Source organism: Vicia villosa, linkage group LG4 (genome assembly GCF_029867415.1).
Source record: "Vicia villosa cultivar HV-30 ecotype Madison, WI linkage group LG4, Vvil1.0, whole genome shotgun sequence".
Classification (NCBI taxonomy): Eukaryota; Viridiplantae; Streptophyta; class Magnoliopsida; order Fabales; family Fabaceae; genus Vicia; species Vicia villosa.
Genome location: NC_081183.1, coordinates 43587454 through 43599295, shown reverse-complemented (window position 1 = coordinate 43599295; position 11842 = coordinate 43587454). Strand labels below are relative to the sequence as shown.

The window sequence follows — 11842 nt, the reverse complement described above, 5'->3', positions numbered from 1 at the left end:
CTTATGTATTTTTTAGATTTTGGTTATTTATTAGTGTTTTAGCGAAAAAAATAAAGTATGGTCCAAGTGGACAAAAGAAAAATAACAGAAGCATAAACATATGTCCAAGTGGACAAAGAAAAAATGGCGGAAAGTAAATATGATGAAATGATAAAGTAAAGCGATAAAGCGAGAAATATAAAGAGCGGTAATATAAAGAGCGGTATAGTAAAGGTGCGGAAATTAAAGTTAGTTGTTAAGTGTTAAAGATAACCATCTTGAAACTTGTCAAGTATGTTATCAAAGTTAGTAGGAAGATCTATGGTGAGTGAATGATGTACTCGGACTTAAATTCAATGGGGTTTATCAGAAGCTTGATAGAATCATAGCGACTACACGATAAGAACCTCCACAAGTCTTAAATCAACCGCATACAATTCTCTTCCATGTTTGATCTTTTTTTATTCGGGACACGAAATATTGCGCTATGTTAAGCAGATCGCCAAGTGATTTATGTAAAAATCACCCTACAACGAGGCCGGTCAAAACTTTATGTGCTAATGCATGCGAGAAGAACGATATGTAGATCGCCTTCCGAAAGTAATACCGCACGAAAAGAAAATAGGTAACGATCTAGTCTTTACTAAGAATCCATAAGAATTCTCAAAGTATTAAGACTTTCATCGATCAAAAGAAAAAAAGGAGAAGGAGAAGATAAAATGCATAAAGATAATCAACTCACACTATCATTAATATCATTCATCTAATATTATGGATTTGGTTCTTTCAAACCTATCAACATCCTAGATCCAATGATATTAATGAAATGGAGGAAGAAGAATAAAATTCACAAAAGATAATCAACTCACACTATCATTAATATCATTCATCTAATATTATGGATTAGGTCATTTCAAACCTATCAACATCCTAGATCCAATGATATTAATGAAGTGGAGGAAGTAGGAAACCAAAACAAGCATAAAAAAGGCAAAAAACCACATTCTGCCAGCAGGAAATCGATTTCATGCAGAGGGAAATCGATTTCCATAGTGCAGTTTTCAAAAAAACAAGTCACGCTCAGCAGGAAATCGATTTCAGCCTTAAGGAAATCGATTTCCTCAGTGTAAAATCCAGCAAAAACAGCATTTAGAGGCATAAAACTTGACTTGAACAAATATACAAACACCTTATGATCAAACATCAATTGGAGCACGAATTTTCCATCAAATCATCATCAAATAGCACCAATATAGCATCAAAGATGCATCACACACAAGCAACAAGGATCTACATCATGATATACAAAAAGGATGAAGAAAATTTACCAAATCTTGAACAAAACTTGGATCTACTTCAAGAATCACCAACACAAATCTTGATCTCTCAACAATTGAAGAAAAAAGAGTGAAATGGATGGTGGTTTAGCTCAAAGTTTGTGAGGTTCAAGATGTAACTCACAAACTTTATGAAAGAATAAAGAGCTTTGGTGAATTTGGTAGGAATGAGGAGAGAAATTGCAAGAGGTTCTTTGGCTCTCAAAGCTTGAGAAATGAGAGAGTAGAGGGCTCTATTTATAGAGTTGGAGCAAGAGTAGTGGCAAATTGGTCTTTTTGTGTTTGGTGATTAACTTGTGTTTAATTGGTGATTAAAGTGGTAATTAAATGGTAAAAAGTGATAAAATGGGGTTAAAGAGGGTTTAAGGAATGAGTTAATTTTGATGAGGTGGAAAATTGATAAATGATCAAATAAAAAAGGTGCCAAAATGATGTCAAGCTTCCCTCTTATATTTTTTTGAATTTTGCGCATAGGAAATCGATTTCCCACAGGGGTAAATCAATTTCCACCTCCAAATTTTCAAAAATTGTTTTCTTGCACTGTTTTGATTTTTGCCCGATCTTTCACCTGTAAAATATAAACAAAAGAGACAAAACATATATTTTTGATTTTTTGTTAGTATAAACAAAATAAAAAAGCTATAAATGCTCGATAATTCCCCTCAGAGATAATCACAGTATCAAGGATCAAGCTTCACAATGGTGCTCTTGATTGATGATTGAATGTAATTGATGTATGATCTTAGGGTCAAAAATTGGGGTATGACACGTGGAGAATCCTAAAATCTATTTCCAAATAAAAGAGCATAATGTATATACCTTTTTGCAAAAAAAAAAAAAAGAAGAAAAGAATAGAAGAAAAGAAAAGAAATAATGAAAAGGCTTTAGGATTCTCCCAATGAAATGCATTCCGCCATATCATTTAACATGCATGTTCATTTATTTTCAGGAACTTTTGGCTTTGTCTCCGACCAACACATGGCTCCACCATTGAAGACTGGTAGTCGCAACATCTCCTATACATTCCCGAATTCGAATCTGGATTCTCTTGGGTGTTTAGCGAAGAAGATCACGCCAGATGAGTCGACCAAGTTCCGAGAGAAATATGGATATATTCTGAGCCTTCTCAAAATGCCATTCACCAAGTATGAGCAATAGGGAGTTCATACCCTGCTTCAGTTCTACAATCCTTCTCTGCGCTGTTTCACGTTCCCCGACTATCTCTTGGTTCCCACATTGGAGGAGTATTCTCTTTTCCTCGGTGTTCCCGTCAAAAAGGAAGAAGTCCCGTACTATGGCACCATGGAGGCCCCTACGTCCATTGAAATTTCTAAGGCTCTTTATTTGAGCAAGTCGGTCGTGGAAGCAAATCTCACCAAGAAAGGAGGATGCTTTGGTTTTCGTATGGAGTTTCTGGTTAAAAGGGGTTGCGATGCTGCTGAAGCAAAAGAATGGGACACATTTAGGGCTATCCTGGCTTTAAGTATCTATGGTATCATGATGTTCTCAAACATGCCCGACTTTGTTGATATGAATGCCATTCACGTATTCATTCTGCAGAATCCGGTTCCTACACTTTTGGGGGACGTTTATCACTCCATCCATCACAAGAATAGTCAAAAGGGAGGTTTGGTTAGATTCTGTGCCCCGTTGTTATATCGTTGGTTCAAGTCGCATTTGCCTGAGCGTGGTGCTTTCATTGATAATAGACACACATCTAAGTGGGCTGAGAGGATTATGGGGCTGAGGGCTAAAGATATTGTCTGGTACAATAGAGCTTTAGATGACATGGAAGTTATTATGAGTTGTGGAAAGTTCAAAAACGTACCTCTCATGGGTCTTAGGGGCGGAATCAACTATAACCCCGTCCTAGCTAGAAGAACATTTGGGTATGCTTTTATCAGTCCACCTGAGCAAACAGAGATAGCTGAGAACATTTTCTATCATGTAGCCACCAACATTGGACAGATGGCAGAAGCTGTGCAAGCCTGGAAAAGTATTTGCTGGAGAGATAAGAAGCATTTTGGTCAGAGAGACTGTGCAACTTATGAAGACTATACTGAGTGGGTCTAGACTGTGGCTAACACCCAAGGGATGCCTTTCCCTCCTAAGGATCCCATTATATCTCCCTGCTGGTGAACAACCCAAAATTGTCTCCATGCCTCGTTATAATCGAACTGTTGAGCAGAATCGGAAATTGACTGAACAAATGGAAACAATGCAAGTTAAGATGAATACTGCTAGGCAAGAGAAGCTTTCTGCTCTTCATAAGTTGAAAATGAGAGAAATAGAGCTTGAAGAATTGTATGCTAGAGGAAGTACTTCTCAGAAAAGGCCAAGAGTGACTATAGACCCTAAATCTACTGAATCTCAAGAGAAGAAGCTGAAAGAACATTACGAGGCTCAGTTGGCAGATTTGACTAAAAGACTCCAGATTCAGACTAAAGAAGCCAATTCAGAAAGGGCTCGTCGAAAGAAAGTAGACAAACTCTTGTTGGAACGCCAAGGAACCTTAGAAAAGTGCTATGAAGAAATCCGAAAGCTGAAGGGTCAAGTAGAAGAAAAAGGCCAAGGTAACACCTGTCATACCCCAATTTTTGACCCTAAGATCATACATCATTTGCATTTCAATCATCAATCAAGATCACAACCTTGAGGTATCATTTTTCCTTTGAGGGGAACCATCGAGCATTTCTAGCTTTTTATTTGTTTTATACTAACCCAAATACCAAAAACATTGCTTTATTTCTTTGTAGGCTCTTGTTTTGTAGGTACCAAGCCAAGACATGCAATAAACAAGGCATTTTTCATGTTTTGGACTGATGAAATCGATTTCCCTACTGGGTAAATCGATTTCCCTGCAGCAATCTTCAACAAAATCACATTCTGGACAGCATGAAATCGATTTCCCTCCTGGGTAAATCGATTTCCCTAGTGTATTTTGCGCCAAATTCTCTTCTGGAACAGAGTGAAATCGATTTCACTCCTGGGGAAATCGATTTCCTTAAGGCAAAATTCAAAAATATAAGGAGGGAAGCTTGACATCATTTTGGCACCTTTTTTCTTTGATTATTTTTGATCATTTTACCAATTTTCCACCTCATCAAAATTAATCCCTTCATTAAACCCACTTAAACCCCATTTTACCACTTTTTACCATTTTAATTGCCACTTTAATCACCAATTAAACACAAGCTAATTTCCAAATGCAAAAAGACCAAACTACCACTACTCTTGCTCTCATCCTATAAATAGAGCCCACTACTCTCTCATTTCTCAAGCTTTTGAGAGCCAAAAAACCTCTTGCAATTTCTCTCCTCATTCCTACCAAATTCACCAAAGCTCTTCATTCTTTCATAAAGTTTGTGAGTTACATCTTGAACCTCACAAACTTTGAGCTAAACCACCATCCATTTCACTTTTTTTTCTTCAATTGTTTAGAGATCAAGATTTGTGTTGGTGATTCTTGAAGTAGATCCAAGTTTTGTTCAAGATTTGGTAAATTTTCTTCATCCTTTTTGTATGTCATGATGTAGATCTTTGTTGCTTGTGTGTGATGCATCTTTGATGCTATATTGGTGCTATTTGATGGTGATTTGATGGAAAATTCGTGCTCCAATTGATGTTTGATCATAAGGTGTTTGTACATTTGTTCAAGTCAAGTTTTATGCCTCTAAATGTTGTTTTTGCTGAAATTTGCACTGGTCAAATCGATTTCCTTAAGGCTCAAATCGATTTCATGCTGTACGTAACTTGTTTTTTTTTTGAAAACTGCCTTATGGAAATCGATTTCCCTCTGCATGAAATCGATTTCCTGCTGGCAGAATGTGTTTTTTTGCCTTTTTTATGCTTGTTTTGGTTTCCTACTTCCTCCACTTCATTAATATCATTGGATCTAGGATGTTGATAGGTTTGAAATGACCTAATCCATAATATTAGATGAATGATATTAATGATAGTGTGAGTTGATTATCTTTTGTGTTTTCATTCTTATTTTCATCTTATCTTTCTTTTGATCGATGAAAGTCTTAACATCTTGAGAATTCTATGGATTCTTGATAAAGACTAGATCAATTTGTTTTCCTTATTATCTTTTCATCTTATTTGCTTTTGATCGATGAAAGTCTTAATATCTTGAGAATTCTATGGATTCTTGATAAAGACTAGATCAATTTGTTTCTATTCTTATATTTTTCATCTTATTTTCTCTTGATCGATGAAAGCCTTAATATCTAGAGAATTCTATGGATTCTTGATAAAGGCTAGATCATTTCTTCTTCTCCTTCTTATTTCTTTTGATTAATAATCTTGATACATGGAGAGTTCTCCTACATTTGTCCCGACTCGATAAAAGATCAAACATGGAAGAGAATTGTATGCGGTTGATTTAAGACTTGTGGAGGTTTTTATCGTGTAGTCGCTATGATTTTATCAAGCTTCTGATAAGCCCCATTGACTTTAAATCCGAGTACATCATTCACTCACCATCGATCTCCTACTAACTTTGATAACATACTTGACAAGTTTCAAGATGGTTATCTTTAACATTTAACAACTAACTTTAATTTCCGCACCTTTACTATACCGCTCTTTATATTACCGCTCTTTATATTTCTCGCTTTATCGCTTTATTTTATCATTTCATCATATTTACTTTCCGCCATTTTCTCTTTGTCCACTTGGACATATGTTTATGCTTCCGTCATTTTTCTTTGTCCACTTGGACCATACTTTATCTTTTCTTGCTAAAACACTAATAAATAACAAAAATCTAAAAAATACATAAGGCTCTCTTTGGACTATCAGTTACTATCCCTAGCGCTTTGGAGATTCGGACTTATGGACCTAGTACCTCTGGACTCATTCTATTGCTATCCTGTGATTGTTCTGTCTGTCTGGCATTGTTCTGTTGTATGTTTATGTGTGCAGGTATTTCCTTGAAAGCCCTTGATGGTTAATTCCAAGGCACTGATATAAGGATTTTACCCGAAAATAGCCGTTACTCTGCCCGATTTTCATCAGAATATTAATGTGCTTAATGAAAAAGTGGTGCTAAGACAATAAGTTCATCTGGATCCCCAAGTGTTAATGTGTTGGTATTGATAAATCCAAAGGATGGGAAAACTACCTTGGCTCTTAATGTCAAGTGTTGGCTTCTTATTTCGGTTAGACCGTTTCTTTCCTTAGCTTTTATTTTACGCAATAGGATAGCCTCTTCATCTCCTTCCCATTCTTAAATTTTCAAAATCTTCTCCCTTTTTCCAAAATATTCTTATGTTTGCAAATCTTTTCAAAACCTTTTTCTTAAAAATACCTTTCGCCCCCTAGTGGCTTTTCTTCAAAAGTTTAGACACCGTTAATTGTCGAAACGAGTGGTTATACCCCACGATTTTGAAATTGATTGATAATAACGAGATCTTTTCCGCGTGAGAGAGCTAGTGGCATACTCGTTGATTTTTATCCGAGTTGGAGCCCTTCTTTCATTTGCAATGCAAAGAACTTGTTTGTTCTCATGCTCAAGATCAATGGCTGAGTATTTCTCTCTAACGACAACAAAGTGTTTATTCGTTTTTTTAAAAAACGTTTTTCCCAAAAGCGGAACTACATTAGCTCTGACTTCTCCATTGCACCGAGGAGGTATGTAGGCCCAAAGCTTAACGCTTTGCCGAGCTTATTTTAAAAATAAAACAAACCCTTTTTTAGCACACACACACAGATTTTCAAAAAGGTTCCTGTGGAGTACCACAGATATGAGGGGTGCTTAAAACCTTCCCCTTGTATAAACAACACCCGTACCTAAGATCTCTTCTTTTTGTTTTAAAAACAAACTTTGGTTTTTTTCGTTCTTTTCCCTTTTCCTTTGGAAATAATAAAAGCGCGGTGGCGACTTTCACTGAAATATTGATTCGAGTCAATCCCATGGCTTCGATATCAGATTTTCCCCGCTACAGAAAAAATGGCGACTTCACTGGGGATCCAGTTTTAAGTGTGTTAAGCCTATTTTTGTTTATTTGTGTGTTTGTATATATTATTGTGTGCTTTGTTTGTTTATCTTCTTTTTTCTTTTTGGTGCTCGATGGTTCCTCTGTGATGAGATAAAGTTCTAACCCGAACTTTGGTGAGTAACTTGAGATAGGAGGTGGTAAGACCAATAGTCGCATGTCAGGAGCAATCCTTAGCATGAGCGTCATATGGTGGAACCCCAATCAGTGGAGGCCTCATGGAAGGTAGTAGATGTTGTTACGATTCATCGTGATAACGCTATTACTTTCAATAGTGAGTGTCCGTAGAAGCTGAATGACCTAGAACCCCTTTTAACCAATCTAAGCCTTTTTAGGATGTAGTGCAGAAACAAGATCAAGTACCAATTTGAGCTTGTTGTCATGCGATACTACGCTCAGACGAGGTCTTTTTAGGCATATTATTGGCGCCTATGAGCAATTGTGCGTGCCGGTAGTATCCGATAGAAGATTGAAAACTCTGGGAACCTTTGTAGAACCCGTTTGGCAGGTACAAAATTCCCTAGTTCATACCTTTGTGGGTGGTTCTTAACCTTGACTCCATGCTCGTGACGTCGAACCTTTGAACCCTGTTTGTGCGACCATGTGTGATCTTGATTGTGATTGATGCATAAACCATACATCCATGCATTCATTTGATTTCCAAGGAACTCATAGGTCTTTCTTTGTAAACATCATAAGTTTCATCAAACTCAATGGATCTTGGGTGTCGATGAGGTGAAAACCTTAATCCACCAAAATGGATGATTGATCTTGATGATAACTTGATCAAAGTTTTGATCCAATATAGGATTTACCTCCTTCATGTTTTGATGTTTACAAAGTAATAACTTGAATTCCTTGAGAATCAAATAAATTAAAAAAAAAAAAAACAACAAAAAAACAACAATTGCATCATTTGCATACATACATCCAGATTGTCCAAAAAAACTTATCCTTGTCTATCTCCATCTTCAGAGTTTGTCTGTCTACTGTCAAGCTGATTCCTCGACACATTGAACTAGAAGCATGTATCTGAAGAGTATGGAAGAACTTCAACAAGACTAAGAGTTGGTAAGATCAAAGATGCTATCTTTCAGGGATATGGGTCCTAATGTCGTCACTAATCCTTTGCCAGATCAAAGTGGCTGAAGATAAGTCAAAGTCCAAAAGCCAAGTGTTTCAGACAAGATAGCTCATCTTTGTTGCTGATTAGTCACTAGGCCTTGTTTCTGTACTGTTTGTATTTCCTTTATTGTGCTGTTTACTTTTAGACTTTGTTTGTTTCTGAATGGTGATTTTAATGAAATGAGCATTGCATATTTTGAATTCATTTTCATCTACACTGTTTATGTTCATGCTTTCTTTTACAAAACTTTTTCTTCCATTTTCTTTCTCTATCAAATTTGTGTTTTATGCAAAGATTGGAGGGAGGATGATGACAACGAAATACCCAAGTTGTTGAACTGTATGCTTTCAAATAAAACTCTGCTGATGATGTACAGGCATTGTTTCAATCCCCAAACACTGGAGAAATAAGGAAGTTAATCCCTTGTCAACCCCTCTGAGCCTTCGAAGTTGGAGTTTCTTTCTGTATGAAAAAACCCGCATTTTTAACCTGGGGCAGGGTAGTTCTCAGTTAATTTGGTTGTGCATTCTATTTTAAGAGAATCATTCAGTACACCTTTCAACAAGTGCTTCAATCGCAAGCTTTCCTCCGCATACATCAAAGAAATGTTGGAGATGTCAATTAAAAGCCAATGATGGTTCATCTTAATCATTAAGCAAGGCAGTCACTATCTTTCAAAAAAAATGTATCAAAAAATGTATACAAAGAAAAGCCTGCTAAGTCAAAACCAAAAACGACTTAGGCAAGAATCAAGGCATCCCGCTGACTGTAAGTTCAAAAATAAACAGTTCAGGCAAAAGTTAGGGATATATAAAAAGAAAAGATGAAAAAAGAGAAGTCAATAAATTCCCCAAACAACACAATGTTGTGACTACCAAAAGGAAGAAGTGACTGCCATCTCAAAAGTTCTCTTTGCTCATGAGCTATCATCATTACAAAGGTGCAATTCCAGAAGCCTCTTGGAACATGAATGCATAAGTTGAATTAACTGAGTTTAGGACTGAAGATCATCACGAAGGGGGTGGGTACGATCAAATTTTGAGCCTTATATCCTTTGTTTCTTAAACCGTGAACCTGGCCACGTTACAACCTTTAAAAGACCTAATTGAGGCAAGGTGTGTTTGAAAGCATACTACAACAAGGTTGCGTAAGCTGACTCCCATGAGATTTGCCAATCATTTGCTTTGATATCATATCTTTGTTTTATCTTTCACTTTGAATGTCTGAACCTTTATGTTTTGACTAGTTGATTCCATTTTCTTTACATCAATAACATCTTTCAAAAAATGATTTTGATTTCAAAAATATTCTTTGAGCATTGCATTAAAATTACCATTCTTGAATGAACATTTTGTTTGCAAGTAAGCACTCATTTTTCAGGAAGTTCAAACAGTCGAGAAACTTGATCAGTGATCCTATCAGGGGCATGTTATTTCAAGATCCTGTTGTTCATTCAAGATTTGTTGATCAGAATATCATTTCAATACTTGTACTGGGGCAATCCATCCCAACATACAGTTCAACTGAAGCCATGATCAGTTAACTTGCAACAATTAGTGAATCAGGGGCAATCTTCTTCAGCAATCCCCAAGCAGTTTTATCAGCCCTTCTCAAAGGATCATCGATTTGATACAGTTACCAGTGTAATAGAAGTATGTCCAAGCATCTTCTTCGTAAGCAGAATTGGCAGAGTTCCCGTGTTGAGGAATCAGAGTTCCTATCGTGCCTCACAAAAGAGTCTCCCTCAGTTGTCACAAACAATTGCATTGCATTGATCATATATCATGCATAGAAAAATTCAACATCACGCATTGAAACAAATTTCATACTCATTTACATTCTCCGAGGTCCTGTTGTTATCAACATTTTACCTTGAGATCTAAGTCCAACTTACTTGGCACATACCAAAGTAGATGTTCGTCTGCCTGTTTCTATTTCCGTCCAATGCTACTCTTGGATGTGTAAACTTTTCTCTCTGTCCAATGCTACTCTTGGACATGTCGTTTCTCACTTTTTATCCAAAGCCACTATTGGATGTCACAATCCCCATTAACATGTTTCTCACCTCATTCAAAGCTACTATTGAATGACGTTCATGTCTTTGAGCTGGAATAACATTCTTTTTGTCCAATGCCACTATTGGATGTTTATTGAGTTTGTTTTCCATCCATTGCCACTCCTGAATGGTTGCTCAAATTTTCCGAATTGGTTTCCATTTTGTTCAAAGCTACTGTTGAACGCCTCTGATGTATTTCCGGGTTCAGGTTTCCATTTTGCATTCAAAGCCACTATTGAATCTCTTTGGTTTCCATTTTTGTCTAAAGCTACTATTGGATTGTTCCCGATGTTTTCCAGAGTTTGGATTCCTTTTGTTCAAAGCTACTGTTGAACGTCTCTGTCGTATCTTCGGGTTTGTAGGTCTCCTTTTGCATTCAAAGCCACTATTGAATCTTGTTGGTCTCCTTCCATCCAAAACAACTATTGGATGTCTCCGCTGTTTCCTCAGAGTTTGGGCCCTTTTTCAGATTCATTCAATGCCACTCTTGAATGTCTCTGATGGTTGGTGTCGTCTAATGCCACTTTTAGACGTTTCTACCCAATATGTTTGTGTTCCAGAGTTCATTCAATGCCACTTTTGAATATCTCTGTTGATTTTCATCGTCTAATGCCACTCTTAGACGTTCTTACTACACTTCTAACTTGGGTTTTATCCCTCCCTTTCTAAATATTGCTGGATATTTCTTGTCACCCTGACGGATAACCAGTAGTATCTTGTTTCCCTAGCCACTCCTTTCATTCGAGTCTATCGCTCATTCCTTTTGTTCCCCCCAGTGGCATTATTTTCCCCCTCTATTTTCATAAGCATACTTGATGCATCCATTAGCATCGCATTATACCTTAGGTTCAAAAATTGTGTATTTTATATTTAAGTCTCTTCAATTACGTCGAGCTGAGGATTTTAACCCTCACATCTCCGGAAAGAAGAAACTTAAATAGGGGCATCTGTCATACCCCAATTTTTGACCCTAAGATCATACATCATTTGCATTTCAATCATCAATCAAGATCACAACCTTGAGGTATCATTTTTCCTTTGAGGGGAACCATCGAGCATTTCTAGCTTTTTATTTGTTTTATACTAACCCAAATACCAAAAACATTGCTTTATTTCTTTGTAGGCTCTTGTTTTGTAGGTACCAAGCCAAGACATGCAATAAACAAGGCATTTTTCATGTTTTGGACTGATGAAATCGATTTCCCTACTGGGTAAATCGATTTCCCTGCAGCAATCTTCAACAAAATCACATTCTGGACAGCATGAAATCGATTTCCCTCCTGGGTAAATCGATTTCCCTAGTGTATTTTGCGCCAAATTCTCTTCTGGAACAGAGTGAAAT

At 36.8% G+C, this 11842-nt stretch overlaps 1 protein-coding gene across 1 annotated transcript; it reads left to right on the top strand.

Moving 5' to 3' along the window:
• Window positions 1–2618: 2618 nt before the first annotated feature.
• On the top strand, window positions 2619–3389 carry LOC131597133 (uncharacterized). The gene has a single exon (XM_058869845.1). It carries the CDS (start codon window positions 2619–2621, stop codon window positions 3387–3389), a length of 771 nt encoding a protein of 256 aa, XP_058725828.1.
• Window positions 3390–11842: the final 8453 nt, after the last annotated feature.